Source organism: Hyperolius riggenbachi, chromosome 4 (assembly GCF_040937935.1).
Source record: "Hyperolius riggenbachi isolate aHypRig1 chromosome 4, aHypRig1.pri, whole genome shotgun sequence".
NCBI lineage: Eukaryota > Metazoa > Chordata > Amphibia > Anura > Hyperoliidae > Hyperolius > Hyperolius riggenbachi.
This window is the reverse complement of record NC_090649.1, coordinates 202,969,417-202,993,911: the sequence shown is the minus strand read 5'-3', so window position 1 is coordinate 202,993,911 and position 24,495 is coordinate 202,969,417. Positions and strand designations below refer to the sequence as shown.

Sequence of the window (24,495 nt, the reverse complement as noted above, 5' to 3'; positions counted from 1 at the left end):
ACGGGTAAGCATAAAAATGGGAAGAAGGATCGGTTTCCATGCTTGATATTGCTGATCTGTCCTGGGTTGGCGATATAAGACGGCATGTTTGAATTTCCCTTGAGTGTGGACACCCCCGGTTTATATGTGATTTGGGCCTATGATGATGCTTTAATGCCACACAGAGTCATCTCTATTGGCAGGCATATTGCTGTATCCTACAGGCATAATGCTGTATACTAAAGTTCTGAGGCCCAGTCACATAAGTTGGTGGCTCACCCTGAGTGCAGGGTGGCACGGGGTGTCTCTCTCCTGAGGTTATCACTGCCATTGATGTGGAGGAAGATCTGCCATTGATGTGGAGCAAGGTATGTTTGCCGTTCATTTTTCCTTTCAGCCCAGAGTGCATTACTTGTATACCCAATATAAGGAGTATAGCAGAAACTCCTAATACTGGCCATACATGTAATGATTGCAGAGACCCTAAAATGCCAGGACAGACTCCACAAATGACCCCATTTTGGAAAGAGGACACCCTAAAGTATTATGTGAGGTGCACGGTGAGTTCATAAAAGATTTTAGTTTTTGTCACAAGTTAGCAGAATTTTTTTTTTTATTTTTTTTTAACAAAGTGTCATTTTCCGTTAACTTGTGACAAAAAATAAAATTTTCAATGACCTCACCATTCCCCTCATGGAATACCTTGTTGTGTATTCTTTACAAAATGGAGTCATTTGTGGGGTTTGTTAACTGTCCTGGCAAGTGGGCGGGGTGCTAAATTTTGAGCACCCCTGTAAAGCCTAAAGGTACTCATTGGACTCTGGACCCCTTAGCGCAGTTAGGGTGCAAAAAGGTGCCACACATGTGGTATCGCCGTACTCGGGAGAAGTAGTACAATGTGTTTTGGGGTGTATTTTTACACATACCCATGCTGGGTGGGAGAAATACCTCTGTAAATGACAATCTTTTGATTTTTTTACACACAATTGTCCATTTACAGAGTTATTTCTCCCACCCAGCATGGGTATGTGTAAAAATACACCCCAAAACACATTGTACTACTTCTCCCGAGTACGGCGATACCACATGTGTGGCACTTTTTTGCACCCTAACTGCGCTAAAGGGCCCAAAGTCCAATGAGTACCTTTAGGATTTCACAGGTCATTTTGCGGAATTTGATTTCCAGACTCCTCCTCACGGTTTAGGGCCCCTAAAATGCCAGGGCAGTATAGGAACCCCACAAATGATCCCATTTTAGAAAGAAGACACCCCAAGGTATTCCGTTAGGAGTATGGTGAGTTCATAGAAGATTTTATTTTTTGTCAAAAGTTAGCGGAAAATTGATTTGTATTGTTTTTTTCACAAAGTGTCATTTTCCGCTAACTTGTGACAAAAAATAAAATCTTCTATGAACTCACCATACTCCTAACGGAATACCTTGGGGTGTCTTCTTTCTAAAATGGGGTCATTTGTGGGGTTCCTATACTGCCCTGGCATTTTAGGGGCCCTAAACCGTGAGGAGTAGTCTGGAAATCAAATTCCGCAAAATGACCTGTGAAAGCCTAAAGGTGCTCATTGGACTTTGGGCCCTTTAGCGCAGTTAGGGTGCAAAAAAGTGCCACACATGTGGTATTGCCGTACTCGGGAGAAGTAGTACAATGTGTTTTGGGGTGTATTTTTACACATACCCATGCTGGGTGGGAGAAATACCTCTGCAAATGACAATCTTTTGATTTTTTTACACACAATTGTCCATTTACAGAGATATTTCTCCCACCCAGCATGGGTATGTGTAAAAATACACCCCAAAACACATTGTACTACTTCTCCCGAGTACGGCGATACCACATGTGTGGCACTTTTTTGCACCCTAACTGCGCTAAAGGGCCCAAAGTCCAATGAGTACCTTTAGGATTTCACAGGTCATTTTGCGGAATTTGATTTCCAGACTCCTCCTCACGGTTTAGGGCCCCTAAAATGCCAGGGCAGTATAGGAACCCCACAAATGACCCCATTTTAGAAAGAAGACACCCCAAGGTATTCCGTTAGGAGTATGGTGAGTTCATAGAAGATTTTATTTTTTGTCAAAAGTTAGCGGAAAATTGATTTGTATTGTTTTTTTCACAAAGTGTCATTTTCCGCTAACTTGTGACAAAAAATAAAATCTTCTATGAACTCACCATACTCCTAACGGAATACCTTGGGGTGTCTTCTTTCTAAAATGGGGTCATTTGTGGGGTTCCTATACTGCCCTGGCATTTTAGGGGCCCTAAACCGTGAGGAGTAGTCTGGAAATCAAATTCCGCAAAATGACCTGTGAAAGCCTAAAGGTGCTCATTGGACTTTGGGCCCTTTAGCGCAGTTAGGGTGCAAAAAAGTGCCACACATGTGGTATCGCCGTACTCAGGAGAAGTAGTACAATGTGTTTTGGGGTGTATTTTTACACATACCCATGCTGGGTGGGAGAAATAACTCTGTAAATGGACAATTGTGTGTAAAAAAAATTAACAAATTGTCATTTACAGAGATATTTCTCCCACCCAGCATGGGTATGTGTAAAAATACATCCAAAACACATTATACTACTTCTCCTGAGTACGGCAATACCACATATGTGGCACTTTTTTGCAGCCTAACTGCGCTAAGGGGTCCAAAGTCCAATGAGCACCTTTAGGCTTTACAGGGGTGCTTACAATTTAGCACCCCCCAAAATGTCAGGACAGTAAACACACCCCACAAATGACCCCATTTTGGAAAGTAGACCCTTCAAGGTATTCAGAGAGGGGCATGGTGAGTCCGTGGCAGATTTCATTTTTTTTTTGGTGCAAGTTAGAAGAAATGGAAACTTTTTTTTTTTTTTTTTTTCGTGTCACAAAGTGTCATTTTCCGCTTACTTGTGACAAAAATTAATATCTTCTATGAACTCACTATGCCTCTCAGTGAATACTTTGGGATGTCTTCTTTCCAAAATGGGGTAATTTGGGGGGTATTTATACTATCCTGGAATTCTAGCCCCTCATGAAACATGACAGGGGGTCAGAAAAGTCAGAGATGCTTGAAAATGGGAAAATTCACTTTTTGCACCATAGTTTGTAAACGCTATAACTTTTACCCAAACCAATAAATATACGCTGAATGGGTTTTTTTTAATCAAAAACATGTTTGTCCACATTTTTCGCGCTGCATGTATACAGAAATTTTACTTTATTTGAAAACTGTCAGCACAGAAAGTTAAAAAAATCATTTTTTTGCCAAAATTCATGTCTTTTTTGCTGAATATAATAAAAAGTAAAAATCGCAGGAGCAATTAAATAGCACCAAAAGAAAGCTTTATTAGTGACAAGAAAAGGAGCCAAAATTCATTTAGGTGGTAGGTTGTATGAGCGAGCAATAAACCGTGAAAGCTGCAGTGGTCTGAATGGAAAAAAAGTGGCCGGTCCTTAAGGGGTAGAAAGCCCTAGGTCCTCGAGTGGTTAAAGTACAATATACCTCATTTATCTCGCTGCCTGGTGGGCACGATCATGCAGCGGCAATCAGCCCAATACTTATTAATAACGGCGCATGTTACCATGGTGACATTTCCCCCAACAGGAAGTGAGATCAAAGGATGTGATGTCACTCTTATGGGGATATACCAGTCTGATAAATGACAGGAACGCCGCTCTATGTCTATGTCTATACACAGTGACGGGGCATGCTGGATCCCACATGATGGAAATCACGAGCCAGATGGGGGTACCTGCAACATGTATATGTAAAAGGTAATCTGTGGCGTAACCACTCCCTGAGGGGGGGACATATGGAAATTAACTTCCTCATTTAAACCATGCTTTCCCAGCGTGTGCTAGCTCTGACTTGGGCTATCTTGAGGGTTGCAGGGGGACACTCTGTCCAAATGTACAGGGGTGGTGGGTTGTATTTATGTTGTAAATAGCACTGTGCACTCTGTCACGTTCTGAAGAAGCCATCTGGGTGAAAACGGTCAATACTCTAGTAGCACTGTATATATACATATATATATATATATATATATATATATATATATATATATATATATATATATATATATAGCACCATCTGTTGTGTATATATAGAGCTCTCTCCTTCCCCTCCATGTTTTACGTGCATGTTTGAGAGGTGACTGTCTGAACTCAGTGCGTTACTGCTATAGCAATTGGGGGATATGCGCGCACACATTACCAACTTTCCCACGTATTGACACAGTCTTATTGGACCTTCTTGAGCTAGCTACACCCCACTCTTGTGAGTGGAGGGGGATCAGCAAAGACACCCAAGTAGTCCTGTTACAGCGCTTTTTGAGTATATACTCACCCAGACATGCACGTGTAACCACCAGAGGCAGGTGCTGACGCACAGTGCTGCTCGGATACCCCTTTTCAAAATCCGGATACCCAGATATACCCGTGACACGTGGCAAGTGCCATGTGAGACGTGGCAAGTGACACGTGGCAAGTGACATGTGGCAAGTGCCATGTGACACTTGGCAAGGGACATGTGGCAAGTGGCGAGTGACAGTCAGACAGCAGAGGAGAAGACACTAGTGCACACTAACTTTCACACTGGCACTGCTCACAGCACAGCAGTTCTGCAGAAAGCTAACACAGTAGTACTACTACTCTTACAACTACTAGCACTGACTGCAGTACTACAGTACTAACTACACAATAACACAGTAATCCTATCCCCTAATCCCTAACTTAGCCTATACCTAAGGCTAATAGCTGGCCATCAGGCAGCAGCTGGCCTTGTCTGTGCACAGCACACACACAGACACATAGCAGCTGCCTGCAGCACACACTCTGACTGTCACACAAATGACATCAAGCTAATTAACGATTAAACAATAGTGTAGTGATAGTGAAGGGGTTGATCACTGAACAGCTTTCGGTTTATCACTGTGTACAGCCCTTGCTAGGCTAGCAGCACTGGAGCACACACTATGTCACACTATGACATCAATCAAGCTAATTAACGATTTAACAAAAGTGTAGTGATAGTTTGCAGTGGTGCTCATCCGGATTCCGGATATCCAAACTACCCAGATAATCCGAACTTTTTCCACTATCCGAACTTGGAATAGCAATTCGGATATTTTTTCCCATCTGAAATCCGAAATCCGGATGGATAGTTAGTTCAGATATCCGAGCAAAAGCCAAAATCACCTTCAATGGCAAAAATCAGAGAGAGAGAGAGAGAGAGACCTCCGAACAGGTTTTTTGCCATTTTTCAGGTCACTTCCGGTCTTCTATCCGGATATCTGAATCCGACCGGATACTGAGGTCGGATATCTGATTCGGATCCGGATTGGAAAATTTTAAACTTGGATATCCGACCCGGATCGGATAGAGAGGTATCCAGATCTGAATTAGATCCAGATAGTGAAAAGTTGTATCCAAGCAGCACTAGGGGTTAATCACTGAACAGCTTTAGGTTTGTAACTGTGTACAGCCCTTGCTAGGCCACCAGCACTGGAGCATGTCTCTCAGTGAGCATTCAGCAAGACGATATGTCTCATCATGGCAGCCCTCCTTATTATACAGGGGGGCTGGCCAGTGTTCCTTTCTGTGATTGGGTGCCAGGGTTTAGGCTGGTAGCCCTCTGATTGGCTCAATGAGGTCAGGTGGGGCTGGCCAGGGTTCCCCTCTGTGGTTGGTTGCTAGGGCTTCTGCTGGGAGCCCTCTGATTGTCTCCAGGACGTCATCTCCTTAGTTACAGTATTTCAGATCCGGATACCCGCAATATCCACGGATATCCGCGGTATGTGCCCAAATATCCGCAGATAGCTATCCGGATTTTGGCCCAGGTATCTGGAATCCGAATCCGGTCGGATAGCTGAAAAAAGTTTAGATATCCGGGTTACTCGGATATCCGGAATCCTGATGAGCAGCCCTGCTGACGCACACACCCCTCTGTTTTTAGTCATATGACTTTTCTATAATAAAGAGTATTTTTCTTTTATTACTGCACCTATAGAGCTGGTCTTTGGACCTCTAGTGTTTGTTTCTTTAAAGTACACCTGAGCCAAAGCTCGGTTTCAAAATCAGACCTTACTCTGAAGAGAGGGAAGCCTCAGGATCCTATCGAGGCTTCCCTCGCTGGTCTGAAGCCCCCCGTTGCTGAGCACAGCCCCCCTCAACATCGGGGCCATGCAGCTTAGTCTTCCTGTATCGTGGCCGCATGGTAGCTGCACAAGCTCGCCAGCACATGTGCAGTAGCATGGAGCCTGCGGCTTCAGCTTACTGTGCATGTGCGGGGGGCTTGCACGGTTACTTTGCTGCCACAGTACAGGAAGACAAGCTGCACGGCCCCAATGTGATTAGCGACAATGCCTTGTCACTATTTTTTTTGGGGGGGGGGGCACCCTCAGCGATGGGGGACATCAGAGAAGCGAGGGAAGCCTCAATAGGATCCTGAGGCTTCCCTCTATTTAGGTAAGTATCTAATTTTGTACCTGAGTTCGGGTACTCTTTAAACTTCTTACAATAGTTTATAAAATACTATAACATGTCACAACAAAATTTGTATTAACAAAAACAGTACTGTATATTTTGTACATGAAGACAACTTTGTTTTTATACATGAAATGTTGTTAACTCAAAAGAGGTGCCCAGACTTGGAGACAGTTTGTTACAGTTACTCCAATATTGCCTGAGGAAGCGGGCTTGACCCACGAAACCCTTCACAAATAAGGAGAGTAAATTCCAATAAAGTGATTTTTATTTCCACAAAAGAACTTTTGTGTCATCTGTTGGGAATTAAGTCCACCACTACTACCCAATTTTAAACTGATTTTAGCATTTTTAATAATATTTGGCGCCTTTGGCGTTTCCAATTTTTAATCTTACTTGTGTCCACCCCTGGTGGAGCAGGTATCCCCTTTCTTGCTACTGCAGAGAGCAACATTTTAACCCGAGTGGGGACGGCTTTAATTTGCCCACCTGCTTATTCAGCGGTTGCCTGAGTGGTAACCCAGCTTTGTGAGTATTACTTCAACAGCCGCTATTATTATTGTGTGTTATAACAAACCATGCATACTAAACTATTGTCAGGGGCAGATTTAAGCCAAGGTCACATAGGACATGGCCTAGGGCACCACAGGATCACGGGCAGGTGGGCAGCAGGCTATACTAGGGGGAAGGTAAGGGTTACATGGCTACCTATACTAGAAGGAGGGGGTCATCAAGCTATCTATACTGAAGGGGAGTTTAGGGTCATCTGGCTTCTTATACTAAAAGGAAGGGGTAAACATGATACCTATACTGGAGGGAAGGGGGGAGGGTCATCTGGCAACCTATACTGGAGGGAAGGGTCAACAAGCTACCTATACTGGAGGGAGGGGGAAGGATCCTCTGGCTACCTATACTGGAGGTGGGGGAGGGGTCATCTTGCGATTTATACTGAAGTGGGGACTGCTGCGGCCTTGGGTAGTAAAGAATACAAATCCGGCCCTGACTATAGTGGGCTCTCAGTTTCCCTGTTTCCCATATTCCCACCTATTCAAGTCATTTGTGAGTAGGGGACTGTCTGTGGCAGAAATATATAGCTTAAACATAGTTTTTCTTCTTTGCAAGTAAAATAAAGCATGCCAGCCTATAATAGCTTCTTGTCCAAAATAGATAAACTTTATCAAAAGACATGTACAACATAGTTTTTAACCTTTTTTTCAGCCACAAATATAAAAAAAAACTACAGGCAAATGTCCAACAAGCATCATTATAAATAGGTAATATGTTAATTTAGAACATTATTGTACAGGTCCATTTGGGATAAGGTAAGCTACTGCTGACTAACTGTCAAAGGATACCCGAAGTGACATGTGACATGATGAGATAGACATGAGTATGTACAGTGCCTAGCACACAAATAACTATGCTGTGTTCCTTTTTTTCTTTCTCTGCCTGAAAGAGTTACAGTAAATATCAGGTATGTAAGTGGCTGACTCAGTCCTGACTCAGACAGGAAGTGACTACAGTGTGACCCTCACTGATAAGAAATTACAACTATAAAACACTTTCCTAGCAAAAAATGGCTTCTGAGAGCAGGGAGATAAAAAGGTTCAATAGTTCATAGATTTTAGCTCTGGCATACTTCAATGAATGTGTCATTGAGCAAGAACAATAAAACAGTTAAAACTTAAAAAGTAGATTTAAACATAAAATAGAACTGTGGAATATCTTAAAAAAGTCATTTTTAGGAGAAGGAAGATGGATACAATTGTTTATTTCATTCGTTTATTTTTGCCTCGGGTGTCCTTTAAGTTTGGATAAGTCTTTTGAAGCATGGTGATTATTCGCTATATATCACTACTAAGGACGTGCATGATAAAATAGAGGCGTTCTGAAATGTGGGTGCCTGGGAATAGCTGATAGAAGAATATTGGTGTTTTACCAATATTTTTCTATCGTAGAGTGGTATTTTTCAGTAGTAAAATATCTGTAATATTTACTGATAATTTACTACAGCAAAGTCCAACCCTATTCTCAAACATATTCCTCCCTCTACCATATCTAACCTTAAAGCCCCCCCCCCACACACACACACACACACAGGTAACTTTAACCACCCATTACCCATGTGTAATGTTAACCTTTCCCTTGCCTTGGCTAACCTTAACCATTCTCCCACAGCTAACCTTAACCTCTCCTTTCACGGCTGACATTAACCATTACCCTGATGCCTAACCTTAACCACCAACTGCACGCCTAACCTTAACCAATGCAAAAACAGCTGCAAAAACAATAATTTGTGTCACCTGATAAATGGGTATTTGTAGCTGTATTTTATCATATTTTTTCCTGGGCTGCCCGCTATTTATCAGGCATCATGGGCGCCCAAGTTTCACAGCGTAGCCATTATCTGTGCCTATGGTAGCGCCCAAGTGGATAAGTGGTTAAGGGTTCTGCCTCTGACACAGGAGACCAGGGTTCGAATCTCAGCTCTGTCTGTTCAGTAAACCAGCACCTATTCAGTAGGAGACCTTGGGCAAGACTCCCTAACACTGCTACTGCGTATAGAGCTTGTCATTGTGGCTGCAGCTCTGGCGCTTTGAGTCCGCCAGGAGAAAAGCGCAACATAAATGTTCTGTGTCTGTTTGCCGCTAATGGGAAACCAAATGTTCTGCTTCCCTACTAAGTGTCTGGATCACATACATTCAGTCAGTATTACTGATTTTTTTTATATATATATTTATTTTTATACAGTACATATTTATTTAATGTTTTCATAGTGTTGTAAACGAGGATACGGGAACACCCACAAAAGGCCTCAAGTTTCAGATGTGTGCTAACCAAGATCCTCAGCCCTGAACCAAGGGGTCACAATCAAGAAATCCCACAAAAGATCATCACCACACCAGTAGGTATTATAAGCTCTTATACTTTATTAGATCATAAAATGACAGTCAACGACAGCCTGCTGTTTCGGCCTATAAGGCCTTTTTTAAGTTGCCAAGCAAATGTATTTGACTTGCTTGGCAACTTGAGAAAGGCCATATAGGCCAAAACAGCGGGCTGTCGTTGCCTGTCATTTTATGATCTAATAAAGTATAAGAGCTTATAATACCTACTGGTGTGGTGCCGATCCTGGTGCCAATTTCTATAATGTTTTCATAGACAGTGCAGTGTGTTTAGCTTTATTTTACAGTGAATCTGGTTTTTCATAACTGTATCTAGTAATTTTATATTACTTTATGTAATTGAATGGAGGGTACAGATGAACGTTTGCCAAAGTCAGCACGGAAATGGTTTTCATTTGTATTTCTTTCAACTACCACAGGTTGTGTTTTCTGATTCCACATGAGATAGGACTTTACTGACATAGCTGGCAAAACAGGTTTTATCTTACGGAAACAATAAAACACATGCACATGAATTTAGTCAATGTGTATGTAGTCAAAGGTGTCAGTCAGCTGCAATACATTGCACTATAAAATATTATGGCATACTTAAAGAGACACTGAAGCGAAAAAAAATATATGATATAGCGAATTGGTTGTGTACTATGAATAATTACTAGAAGATAAGCAGCAAAGAAAATATTCTCATATTTTTATTTTCAGGTATATAGTGTTTTTTCTAACATTGCATCATTCTCTAATATGTGCAGATTACACAACACTCAGCATTCAAAATGATTCTTTCAGAGCAGTCTGTGAACTAATGACCTCTCCTCTGGCAGAGAAAAAGTAATTAGTTCACTTACAGTTGAGATAATAAAAGTCAGAAAACAGCCCTCTCCACGACTTTGAAAGTCGTAAAGATTAATGGATTTTTTGCATAGAGATAACAACTAGAGTTTATTAACTCTTCCTGTACTGGAAACAATTAGACTGATATATCTGATCTTAATGTTTTATTTCTTAGCTGTACTACACATGCAAATCATAATATCATCATTTTTTTTTCGCTTCAGTGTCTCTTTAAGTGGTCTCTGTGTCTGCTTTGCAAATTTTTACCTTCTCAACCTACGGGTTTAAGAGAAGTTTGTTTTATTGTTTCTTTTCTTTCTTCCTTTCTTTCTTTTTTTTTTTGTAAGTAGCCTCTCAGGGCTCCTTAGTTTTGAGCAATGTGACAGTGTGGAGTGCTAGGAAAGTATTATTTCCCATGAAACAAGAAGTTTACGTAAAACACCTGATCCATAACATCATCCATAACAATGGCAATGCAGGCAAAAGTTGTCTTTCTGGATTCCACGCTGCTTCTTAAAGGGAATCTGAAGTGAAAATAAACTTATGATATAATGATTTGTATGTGTAATACAGCTAAGAAATAGAACATTACTATAACAGATATTAGTCTCATATTTTTTCCAGTACTGGGAGAGTAAAGAAACTTCAGGCGTTATCTATGCAAAAGGGCTTCTCTGAGCTCTCCGACCAAGCTTGGTCTGCTACAGTGCTGTTTTCTGAAGCACTTATCTCAACCTGTTTCTCGCTGTTTCTTGTTTGTTTAAGGTTTTCCTGCAGAGCTAATGAAAATTAGAGTATAGTTTGTAAACTATTATTATTAGAAAATGATGCAATGTTATAAAAGAGCTACATAACTGAAAATAAAAATATGAGACACTTTTCTTTGCTATTAATGTTCTATGAATTATCTGTACTACACATACAATTCATTACATCATAAGGTTTTTTTGCTTCCTTGTCCCTTTAAACTTTTTTTGATAGCCTGGGTAATTTCAACAGTAGAGTGATAAGTGATTTGTGATATTAAAGAAGGAATGTCAAAAGTAATAGAAATCATGCACAATATGACATAAAGTAGCTTCCTTACACTTCAGCTGATTTTTTTTAATATGCTGTGGGAATACATTTTTATATGGGCACCCCAAACATTAATTTATCAATTGAATTCTTAGGTAAAATGTGTGCAATGCAGAGGGATTGTCTGCTTACCTAAAGTGAATTTATTAACACCTGCAATTGAATCTGGCCCACAATGTCCCCAACACAATATGCAGGATACCAGTGAAATACTTACTGTATTTTTTGGACCATAAGCCACACCTAGGTTTACAAGACAAAAAACAGAAAAAAGAAATGATTCTAAACTGTGGTCCTCTAGGGGTAAGAGGAGAGACCCCTCAGGACCTGCTGGATGCAGGTAAGAGTTTAAATTGCGGGCATATAAATGCTCAAGGCAGTGGAACTCAGGCTGCCTTTGCATGGGGTCGGCAAGGTAACAACCGCAATTCTGCCTCCTGGTATCTTAAATCCACGGTCCTCAGTAAGGAGGTTATAACAACTTTGTACAGCACCACGGAATATGTTGCCGCTTTATAAATCAATAATAATAACAACAGCATAAAGACTCTTTCTGAGTTTAGAGCAGCACCCATCCAAAGGAAGATTGGACAACGTGCCTCAGCTCACAGCTCTCCACACCACTGGGGCTGACACTTGTAGGAATCCACTTGAGCAGGCACCGTCAGCATATATATAATCTCTTTATTGTACACATGGGATAAAAGGCAGTCCTACAACGACAGACTGCTGTTTCGAGCTTCATGCTCTTTGTCAAGTTGTCAAGAAACTGCAGTACATTTAAAACTCCACTCCCCACACAATATATAGCCAACACAGACCAATCGGAGCGCAATGTTTCAAAAGACCCAATCAAACAGTGCCACCTCATAAGAGGACCTGATGGGGAACTTTACAAGACAAAGTTAGTCCCTCCTATTAGGTTGATTTCAACCATTGATGAAAAATAAACTTAACAATACTCACAAAATTAATAAAACAGACAACAGAGAATGCCATGTATATCACCCATGTTTGCAGAAAGATACAGCACTCCAGCTGCCAAAAGACACCAGTTATTCTATGTTGAAGTATACTTCGGCCGCCGACCAATCAGCTCACAGGCTGATAAGGCCAATGAGGAGTGGAAAGAGAAGAAGACCGAACAGTCCTCTACCCAATCGCAATGCCTGGAGTGAATGGACGTGACCGCGAACAGCGGCTACGTCCATTCACAAAAACAGGAAATGTAACAATTGAATAAAGTGTAAAAAAAAAGTGAACACTTCCTATAAAGAGTGTTCACTAGCGCCATCTTGTGTCCAAAAAGTATATTACACCTACAAAAGACATACATTTTCAAGTATATACACATCATTAATAAAATTACACTTCCAACCCTCCCCCCCAAAAAAAAAACACTTGTAAAAAAAAATCAGCTAAAAAAAAAAAATAGTTGCCTTAGGGACTCAGCTTTTTTATTCTATATTTTATGGGGGAACATTAATTTTAACTTATTACATAGGGGCTTGTAATTATGGCCAGAACAAAAAAAACAGAACAGAAAAATAACACTTATATTTCAAAATAATATACTGTCGCCATACATTATGATAGGGACATAATTTAAACGGTTTAATAATCGGGACAGCTGGGCAAATAAAACGTGTTTTTTCTGTTTTTCTCATTAAAATGCATTTAGAATAAAAAAACTCTTAGCAAAATGTACTATCCACAGAAAGCCTAATTGATGGCGAAAAAAACGAGGTATAGATCATTTTCTTGTGATAAGTAGTAATAAAGTTATTAGGGAATAAAAGGGAGGAGCACTGACAACTGAAAATTGCTCTGGTCCGTTAGGATAAAAACCCTTGGGGGCGAACTGGTTAGCCCGTGTGAACAATAAAGAGATTATTTATATGCTGATGGTTCCTGCTCAAGTGGATTCCTAACAACAGCATAAATGGTTTCTCTGAGGCCAGGTGTGTTCTGTAGTACACAGTTAATAAAATTAAACCAAACCAAAACTCTGGCTTTTACTGTAAAAGCTCAGTCATTAAGAAATCTGTAGAATGCCACTTGGGTGGCCTTATCATTTTGTAGATTAAATAGGCACACATCCTTCTAATTAATTATCCAAGGAGTAGGACAAATAACTACTTCACAGTAGAGTTGGGCCGAACGGTTCGCCGGCGAACCTGGTTCGCGCGAACCTAGGTGGTTCGCGTGCGGGTACCGCACGCGAACTTTATTGCGGAAAAGTTCGCCCCATTGCGGTTCGCCCCATAATGCACTGAGGGTCAACTTTGACCCTCTACATCACAGTCAGCAGGCCCAGTGTAGCCAATTAGGCTACACTAGCCCCTGGAGCCCCACCCCCCCTTATATAGGCAGGCAGCGGCGGCCGTGGCCACTCGTGTGCCTGCATTAGTTAGAGTAGGGCGAGCTACTGCAGTCTCTCATAGGGAAAGATTAGTTAGCCTTAGCTTGTCCCTGGCTGCATACCTGTTCATTGATCCTGCCACTGCATACCTGTTCATTGATCCTGCCACTGCATACCTGTTCATTGATCCTGCCACTGCATACCTGTTCATTGATCCTGCCACTGCATACCTGTTCATTGATCCTGCCACTGCATACCTGTTCATTGATCCTGCCACTGCATACCTGTTCATTGATCCTGCCACTGCATACCTGTTCATTGATCCTGCCACTGCATACCTGTTCATTGATCCTGCCACTGCATACCTGTTCATTGATCCTGCCACTGCATACCTGTTCTGTGAACCCACCACTGCATACCTGTTCTGTTCAGTGGACCCGCCACTGTATACCTGTTTAGTGAACCCGCCACTGCATACCTGTTCTGTTCAGTGGACCCGCCACTGTATACCTGTTCAGTGGACCCGCCACTGCATACCTGTTCTGTTCAGTGAACCCGCCACTGCATACCTGTTCTGTTCAGTGAACCCGCCACTGCATACCTGTTCTGTTCAGTGGAGTTTGGTGTGTCAGTGTGAAGCAGTACCTTAATTACACTCCCTGATTGATGTATACACATGCAAGATGTTTTAAAGCACTTTAGGCCTGTCATTTAGCATTCAATGTGATTTCTGGCCTTAAAACGCTGCTTTGCGTCAAATCCAGATTTTTCCCGGTGACTTTTGGCGTGTATCCCACTCCGCCATGCCCCCCTCCAGGTGTTAGACCCCTTGAAACATCTTTTCCATCACTTTTGTGGCCAGCATAATTTTTTTTTTTTTTCAAAGTTCGCATCCCCATTGAAGTCTATTGCGGTTCGCGAACTTTAACGCGAACCGAACCTTCCGCGAAAGTTCGCGAACCCGGTTCGCGAACCTAAAATCGGAGGTTCGGCCCAACTCTACTTCACAGTGTATCACTTCCCCTCCAGACATGTGACTCTAAAGCCCATATGCAATTGACTTTATCTCCTGAGTTTTCTTCTAGGTGATATTTTCACAACTTTTCAATATAATGCCTTTTAAACCACCAGCAAGCAATAAAATAGTCAAATCATTTTGACAGTCCTTTTTCACCTAGTTTTTGATTTTTTTTCGGTTCTAAAATGCTGAAAAGTTATTTTAAACAGAAGATGAAAACATATCCCCAGGAGAAAAGTGAATTGCATATTGGCCTATGTCTTCGCAATTCCACATAGCCTGGAATTTTTGGTCACATTGTAAAGCTGTCCAAATAAATAGTTCCATTTCTAAAACTAAAATGTTACATTATCATCTAGGCCTGGCGTATGTGGATGAGAAGAAGGATATGAAAATATAAAAACACCTGTAACATATTTAGCCCTATTTCACAAAAGCACAAATCATTCTTGATCATATAAACACAACATGAAATATGCTTGTAGCAAAGAAAAACAAAAAATATCAATTTAATGATTGAGAAAAGAAGGAAACAGAGATAACTTTTTTAAAGAGAGGAAGGCAAAAGGTCAGTAATACTGTACATTTTCTGTTTCAAATTAAATAAGGAAAATATTTTATAAAAACCATTCAGCTTATATATTGTGTAGTGAAGTAAAATATAAACCAATATATTGATATACAGTGCTGCCCATAATTATTTATACCCCTGGTAAATTTTGACTTAAAGTTAATTTTATTCAACCAGCAAGTATTTTTTTGACTGGAAATTACATATGTGTCTCCCAAAAGATAATCAGACGATTTACAAGAGGCATTATTGTGGATGAAAAACATTTTTCAGCTTTTATTTACATTTGAGAAAAAAGTGTCCAGTCCAAAATTATTCATGCCTTTCTCAATAAATCAACAGAAAAGCCTTTATTGTCTTCAATGAAACACTTCTTATAATTGCAGACCAGCTTTGTGCATGTCTCCACAGATAATTTTTGCCCATTCATCTTAAGCAAGAGCTCCAAATTTTTCACATTGGAGGGTCTTCTTGCCATCACCCTAATCTTTAGCTCCCTCCACAGATTCTCCATTGGATTAAAGTCAGGACTCTGACTGGGCCACTCCAAAATGTTTATGTTGTTGTCTGCTAACCATTTCTTCACCACTTTTGCTATGTGTTTTGGGTCATTGTCATGCTGAAATGTCCACTGGTGCCCAAGGCCAAGTTTCTCTGCAGACTGCCTGATGTTGTCATTGTTCATGAAGCCGTTTACTGTGATTAGGTTTCCTGGTCCATTGGCTGAAAAAATAACCCCAAAGCATTAGGTTCCCACCATCATGTTTGAAAGTGGGGATGGTGTTCTTTGGATTAAACGCTTCTCCTTTTTTACACCAAACGAAGGAAACATCATTGTGACCAAACATTTTAATTTTTGTTTCATCTGACCATAACACAGAAGAACAGAAGTATTTTTCTTTGTCCAGATGAGCATTTGCAAAGGCCAAGCAAGTTTTTGTGTGCCTTATCTGGAGAAGTGGCATCCTCATTGGTCTGCGTCTGTGGAACACAGCAGTGTGGATTGCCTGCCTTGAGACATTGCCACCAGCAGAGCCCAGATTCACCAGGATGGCCTTGGTGGAGATCCTTGGATTCTTTTTCACCTCTCTCACTATCCTCATGGCCAGCACAGGTGTCAGTTTTGGCTTCCGACCATGTCCTCTGAGATTTTCCACAGTGTGGAACATCTTGTATTTTTTAACAATACTTTGCACTGTAGCGACTGGAACTTGAAAACATTTAGAAATGGCCTTGTAGCCCTTTCCTGACTTTTGAGCATCCACAATGCGCAGCCGCATCACTGAGCTCCTTTGTCTTAGCCATAACTGTCCACAAACCAACTGCAGAGAGCTGCCTTTTTTCACCTGTTGAGCTTTTCCCAATTAATCAGGGTACTTAGGATGCTTTAGAACAGCTTGGACTATTTGGAATGGTATAGAACTTTGGATTTTCCCAGAGACTGTGACAGTTTGTGAAGGGTATGAATAATTTTCAACTGGACACTTTTTGCTCAAATTTCAATAAAAGCTGAGAAATGTTGTTGTTCTTTTTCCACAATAATGCCTCATTCTCTTATTATCTTTTGGGAGGCACCTATGTCATCCTTTCCAATGACAAAAATGACTTGCTGAATGAAAAAAAGTAACTTTAAGTCAAAATTTGTTAGGGGTATGAATAATTATGGGCAGCACTGTGTTGAAGATACCAGACGGCCTCCCTAATCACTTGCACACTATTATGTCAGTTAGATTTTGCAACTGTTGTTCAGGAAATGCTGTTGAAAACAAAGAAAGCCCTGAGAATCCCCCTTAAAAAGGTGGACTGGCCTAAAACCTGTCATCTGTTACATTTTTTAACTGCCTACTTTTTTCACGAAATAACCCCTTTAAAGACAGAAAATAAATCAGAACAAACACATAGCCTTGGCCAAAAGTACATTTAATGACATTTGGAGCAGATTTAAAAGTCAGTGTTGGTATTCTTATCTAATACATTCGGCAGCAAGTAGTGTTTTGCTGCTCCCTTTTGACATACTAATTTGCTTTATGAAATTAAAAACTTGGGCTACAAAGTTCATAACTGCTCTGTGTGCAGGGCCGGGCCGAGGCATAGGCTGGAGAGGCTCCAGCCTCAGGGTGCAGTGTAGGAGGGGGCGCACAATTCATTCAGTTGTCATTCCTAATTGTGTATGAAGCAGAAAGAAATAAGAAAAGGGGATACATAGCAGTAACTGCAAGCCAGATAACTAGATATTAAGGTGTTGGGGAGGTTGTGGGCCCTGTGGCCCTCTTAGTCTAATAGCAATCAGTGTGTGACGGCTGGGATGGGAGGGATGGAGGGGCGCACTTTGGTGTCTCAGCCTTGGGTGCTGGAGGACCTTGTCCCTGCTCTGTCTGTGTGTGTCCACAGTCACGGCTTCACTGTCCCTCTTGACAACTTTTAGGATTTTCTTGGAAATGTCATCTCTTGTACAGTAGGAGAGTAGGTTATGATATGAAATTACTCATATCACACTTGTCATGTGATGTACAGTGGAGGAAATAATTATTTGACCCCTCACTGATTTTGTAAGTTTGTCCAATGACAAAGAAATGAAAAGTCTCAGAACAGTATCATTTCAATGGCAGGTTTATTTTAACAGTGGCAGATAGCACATCAAAAGGAAAATCGAAAAACTAACCATAAATAAAAGATAGCAACTGATTTGCATTTCATTGAGTGAAATAAGTTTTTGAACCCTCTAACAATAAAAGACTTAATACTTAGTGGAAAAACCCTTGTTTGCAAGCACAGAGGTCAAACGTTTCTTGTAATTGATGACCAAGTTTGCACACATTTTAGGAGGAATGTTGGTCCACTCCTCTTTGCAGATCATCTCTAAATCCCTAAGGTTTAGAGGCTGTCTCTGTGCAACTCTGAGCTTGAGCTCCCTCCATAGGTTTTCTATTGGATTAAGGTCCGGAGACTGACTAGGCCACTCCATGACCTTAATGTGCTTCTTCTTGAGCCACTCCTTTGTTGCCTTTGCTGTATGTTTTGGGTCATTGTCGTGCTTGAACACCCATCCACGACCCATTTTCAGTTTCCTGGCAGAGGGAAGGAGGTTGTCGTTCAGGATTTCACGATACATGGCTCCGTCCATTTTCCCGTTAATGCGATTAAGTTGTCCTGTGCCCTTAGCAGAAAAACACCCCCAAAGCAAAATGTTTCCACCCCCATGCTTGACGGTGGGGACGGTGTTTTGGGGGTCATAGGCAGCATTTTTCTTCCTCCAAACACAGCGAGTTGAGTTAATGCCAAAGAGCTCTATTTTGGTCTCATCAGACCACAGCACCTTCTCCCAGTCACTCACAGAATCATTCAGGTGTTCATTGGCAAACTTCAGACGGGCCTGCACATGTGCCTTCTTGAGCAGGGGGACCTTGCGAGCCCTGCAGGATTTTAATCCATTGCGGTTTAATGTGTTTCCAATGGTTTTCTTGGTGACTGTGGTCCCTGCTAATTTGAGGTCATTCACTAACTCCTCCCGTGTAGTTCTAGGATGCTTTTTCACCTTTCTCGGAACCATTGACACCCCACGAGGTGAGATCTTGCGTGGAGCCCCAGAGCGAGGTTGGTTAATTGTCATTTTATGCTCCTTCCATTTTCGAACAATCGCACCAACAGTTGTCACCTCCTCTCCCAGCTTCTTGCTAATGGTTTTGCAGCCCATTCCAGCCTTGTGCAGGTCTACAATTTTGTCTCTGACATCCTTGGACAGCTCTTTGGTCTTTCCCATGTTGGAGAGTTTGGAGTCTGCTTGATTGATTGATTCTGTGGACAGGTGTCTTTTATACAGGTGACTAGTTAAGACAGGTGTCCTTAATGAGGGTGACTAATTGAGTAGAAGTGTCTAACCACTCTGTGGGAGCCAGAACTCTTAATGGTTGGTAGGGGTTCAAAAACTTATTTCACTCAATGAAATGCAAATCAGTTGCTATCTTTTATTTAAGGTTATTTTTTCGATTTTCCTTTTGATGTGCTATCTGCCACTGTTAAAATAAACCTACCATTGAAATGATACTGTTCTGAGACTTTTCATTTCTTTGTCATTGGACAAACTTACAAAATCAGTGAGGGGTCAAATAATTATTTCCTCCACTGTAAATGTATTACGTGAACTAAGTGCATAATATAAGGTACTTATATAGCATATATTATTTATCTTCAATCAGTTGTAAAGAGCAATGAAAAGAGCTTTACAAGTGTAAATAAACTTTAAAAATGCTTAGCATACCATGGGTGTACACAATGAGTGTGCAGCATCCTTCCCTTACATGTCACCCAGCACCTTTGTATAGTCATTGGGTTGGCCTTTGGAGCTATAAAAATATCTGAAGATACAGCTCTGGGAGTGGAAGAGTAGAAAGCTCCCTCAAATACAAAAAAAAAATGGGGAAGTTAAAGTTGGCAACTGATTCATAGTCATTATGTTAAAGTGCAGAGCCATTGGATTCTTTCTTTATTTTCTTTCCTTTACCAGCCTTAACATGCAGTAAAAATAAATATACAGTGCTGAAGATTTGTTTCTGAACTGTCAAAAATCTTGTTCCTTAACCACTCTGCAAGCGCCTAAAACAGGATGGCGGCCGCAGAGTGGCTCCTTTGTTCCTCCGTCACTCCATATGGCGTCATCTCACTCCTTGCGAGATTAGATGGGAGCTTGCGCTTGCACGAGCTCCTGTAAACAAAAAATGCGGCCTGCAGGCTGTGATCGTTACTCAGGGGGGAATATATCTATGTAGCTCTGCCATCCGATGCAGCGCTGCACAGTATATTGCTTTGTCACTTAAGAGAGGCTCACAATCTAATCCCTATCATAGGCATATGCCTATGTATGTATTGTGCTTTGTATGTTTTTTCAGTGTAGGGCCAATTTAGGAGGGGGGGGGGGTATACCTGTGGTCCTTGAAGCGAATCTGAAGTGAAAATAAACTTATGATATATTGATTTGTATGTGTATTACAGCTAAGAAATAAAACATTTGCAGCAGAGATATGAGTCTAATATTGTTTCCAGTACAGGAAGAGTTAAGAAACTATAGTTGTTATCTATGCAAAAGAGCCACTGATCCCTCCGACTTTCAAAATCGCAGAGAGCTCTGTCTTCTAAAGCTTATAATCTCAAGTGTCTGTCACTGTATTTTTTTTTTCTGCAGAGGAATATTCAAAAGCTCATTAGCCTGCTCTGTTAACCCTCCTGGCGGTTTGTCAAAATCCGCCAGGGGGCAGCAAATACGTTTTTAAACAAAAAAAAAAAAATTTTCATGTAGCGAGATGAGGTCTCGCTACATGATAGCCGCTGCTCAGCGGCATCCCCCCAGCCCCCAGTTCAAAGAACGGGATCTCCTGGAGGGCTTCCCCCGTCGCCATGGCGACGGGGCGGGATGTCGTCACCAACGTCATCGACGTCGTGACGTCAAAGGGGACTCCGATCCACCCCACAGTGCTGCCTGGCACTGATTGGCCAGGCAGCGCACGGGGTCTGGGGGGGGCGGCTGCGACGACGCGTATAGCGGCGGATCGGCGGGTAGCGGCGGCGATCGGGCACTGCACGCAGCTAGCAAAGTGCTAGCTGCGTGCAGCAAAAAAAAAAAAAATGCAAATCGGCCCAGCGGGCCTGAGCGGTGCCTCCTGGCGGCATAGCCCGTGCTCAGCACGGGCTTACCGCCAGGGAGGTTAAATCATTTAGAATGCAGAGTGTAATGTGTAAACTGCAAATATTAGAAAATGATGCAATGATGTTATACAAAAAAAACTATATAACTGAAAATAAAAATATGAGAATATTTTCCTTGCTACTAATGTTCTAGTAATTATCCGTACTACGCAACCAATTCACTATATCATAATTTTTTTCCACTTTTAGTGTCACATTAACCATTTACCGCCATCCTAACGTATTAAAACGTCATGCTTACCGCTATTAACAGCAACATGACGTTTTAATACGTCGCGCATTCCCGCCGCTGCTACCGCCGTGTGTCCGCCGCTACCGCCGCCATTACCGTCGGGATCCCGTGCTGGGCGATTGGGGAAGAGGACTGAACAGTCCTCTACCCAATCGCAGTGCCTGGAGTGAATGGATGTGACCGCGAACAGCGGCTACGTCCATTCACATAAACAGGAAATGTAACAGTTTAATAAAGTGTGTAAAAAAAAAAAAAAAAAAATGAACACGTCCTATGAGTGTTCACCAGCGCCATCTTGTGGCCAAAAAGTATATTACACTTACAAAATACATACATTTTCAAGTATATACACATCATTAATAAAATTACACTTCCAACCCTCCCCCCCAAAAAAAACACTTGTAAAAAAAAAAAAATCAGCTTAAAAAAAAAAAAAATAGTTGCCTTAGGGACTCAGCTTTTTTTATTCTATATTTTATGGGGGAAAATTAATTTTAATTTATTACATAGGGGCTTGTAATTATGGCCAGAACAAACAGAAAAATAACCACTTATATTTCAAAATAATATACTGTCGCCATACATTGTGGTAGGGACATAATCTAAACGGTTTAATTATCGGGACCACTGGGCAAATAAAACGTGTTTGTTTTATCCACAGGAGAATGTTTAATTTTAAAACTATAAAGGCTGAACACTGAGAAATAATGATTTTTTTTCTTTTTTTTTCTGTTTTTCTCATTAAAATGCATTTAGAATAAAATAATTCTTAGCAAGATGTACTATCCACAGAAAGCCTAATTGGTGGCGAAAAAAACGAGGTATAGATCATTTTCTTGTGATAAGTAGTAATAAAGTTATTAGGGAATAAAAGGGAGGAGCGCTGACAACTGAAAATTGCTCTGGTCCGTTAGGATAAAAACCCTTGGGGGTGAACTGGTTAAGAGGTTAAAATAAGCTAAACAAAGCTAAATAATGCTCTACACTAATAACTCATTCTGAAGACTGTGAAAATATATTCACTAGATCAGTTAAAGTAAAATGTATGGGTCAAGAATAACCTTGCCTGGCTATCCAAAAAATACAAAAACCCACAACACTTTCTTGTGAGAAATAAGGCATCATACTGGGGCTCTATGCTCTTTGCACACTGCTGCTATGATGATGTACTGTATGGGAATTCCTGGTAAAATAATTTATGACGCTCTCAATGAGGTTTGCCCCCCACCACTTGTCTTCTCCCCACCCATGTCTCATATAGCAACGTGCACTTTAGCTAAAGTTCTATATCATGCCTCATAATGGGCTTGATACACAAACTATCGGTACATTTGTAGCGTGTAGCGCACCTTTTGCAATTAGCGCAACTCATGGTACCTGTGTAGCACTTGTGTTGCTATGGTAATGCAAAGTATGCTACTTGCAAAAATAGTGTACAGCATGTTATTAAAGTGACAGATATGTTACCCTGGTAATGAAAGTTGCACTAATTGCATAATGCATGGTACACCCCTGGCGTTAGTACTAGGAAAATTGCACTGCCTATGAACGGCAAACATACTGACATTTCTTGCATCAAGGCCAAAAAAACTAAAGGGGTTTAGAATATTTACTCTAGGGATTCAGAGAGTTATGTAATAAATGGAATATTTACGAATTAAGTTTGAATCTCTGTTTTTTTTTTACCTTACCTTATTTTTCAGCAACTGAATATGCTAACATTTCTGGCAGCACCAGTGGGACATCAGTTATTAAGATTACAAGCACAGAATTACCAACATACTCTTTCAGTACTATGGAATCCAGTACTATAAACTTTACCGAATTTACAACCAAGTCAGCGTCGATGAAAAGCAAAGTTTCACTTGGGACAGATACATTATCCACAAACGTTTCTATTCAGCAGCTTCTTTATTTATTCAACATCAGTGCAATGGAAAGTACTTTAACTGGACAGCAACTGGGAAGTAAGTGAATACATGCTGCACCTTTCTTGTACATACTATACTGTATATAGATAATAATTAGAAGTAGAAGCTTATAATATGTACATCATTGTCATCTGCGTTATAAGGATTCTTTCCTAAAGGTGGCCACACACCATACAATTTTTTAAATATCTGTTCAATTTAAGAATTGCAATCAATTTTTCTGACTGATTGTAACATTTCAAAACTCTGACCAATGTGCCAAACACGTATGTTCAATTTTTCCCCAATTATGATAAAAATGATTGGAAACTCATTGCTAGGGTGTGTGTATTAATAAATTGACAATCTAACACATATCATACAATCTTTAGAAAGATTGAAGAAAAATATCTGGCATTCCGGATCGATAAAAATCGAAGAAAAGGGAAATCCGATTGGGTTTTTCAGTCGAATGAAAAAACAGCTTTCGATTCTTTCAGGAGATCCGATCATTTTTAACGAATTGCTGTAAAATCGGATCATTTTATTGTATCATGTGTGGCCACCTTAAGGCCCTGTTCACAGTGGTCAGTTGTGTTGCAGAATAATTCTGCATGTCAACTCACTGCCCATACAATCCTATGAGACTATCCACAGTAACGGATCACGTTGTTCTAACTTACTGCATGCAGGCTTTGTATTAAAGTCTATGTCCCTTCTCCATTGCAGTTCACACTCATAGTGCCTGCATTCTGCAACTGACCACTGTGAACCTAGCCTCACTCAGTCTGTTCCTGCTTTTGTTTTTTAACTTTTTCCCTCATTTGTAAAAAAACAAACAAACAAAAAACACAGGTGAAGAGAAGGTTGGTTTATAAATCAAGCTGCTCTGCTAAAGAAGTTAGTCTGGGCAATTGCAGAGGTCACAACACATTTACTGTCATTACAGTATTACAATTAGAGTTGGGCCGAACGGTTCGCCTGCGAACGGTTCCATGCGAACTTCAGTGGTTCGCGTTCGCGTCCCGCAGACGAAGTTTTGCGGAAGTTCGGTTCGCCCCATAATGCACCATGAGGGTCAACTTTGACCCTCTACATCACAGTCAGCAGGCCCAGTGTAGCCAATTAGGCTACACTAGCCCCTGGAGCCACTCTTCCCCCCTAATAAAAGGCAGGCAGCGGCGGCCATTAAGCTCACTCATGTGCCTGCGTTAGTGAGAGTAGGACGAGTTGCTGCAGACTGTCTCTCATAGGGAAAGATTAGTTAGGCTTAGCTTGTTCCTGGCTGCATACCTGTTCTGTGAACCCACCACTGCATACCTGTTCTGTGAACCCACCACTGCATACCTGTACTGTGAACCCACCACTGCATACCTGTTCTGTGAACCCACCACTGCATACCTGTTCTGTGAACCCACCACTGCATACCTGTACTGTGA

At 41.1% G+C, this 24,495-nt stretch overlaps 1 protein-coding gene across 2 annotated transcripts in view; it reads left to right on the top strand.

Annotated features, from left to right (window-relative positions):
• LOC137571710 (receptor-type tyrosine-protein phosphatase eta-like) overlaps positions 1-24,495 on the top strand; it is a 79,741-nt gene that overhangs the window by 5,320 nt on the left and 49,926 nt on the right. Inside the window, exons 1-2 of one of the 2 annotated variants that reach the window (XM_068281262.1) lie at positions 3,601-3,740; positions 22,850-23,113. In XM_068281262.1, coding sequence (XP_068137363.1) covers positions 22,942-23,113 — 172 coding nt within the window. In that variant the 5' untranslated portion in view covers positions 3,601-3,740; positions 22,850-22,941. Of the gene's footprint in view, positions 1-3,600; positions 3,741-22,849; positions 23,114-24,495 lie in introns of those variants that run through there. The other variant, XM_068281260.1, reaches the window with a different exon arrangement.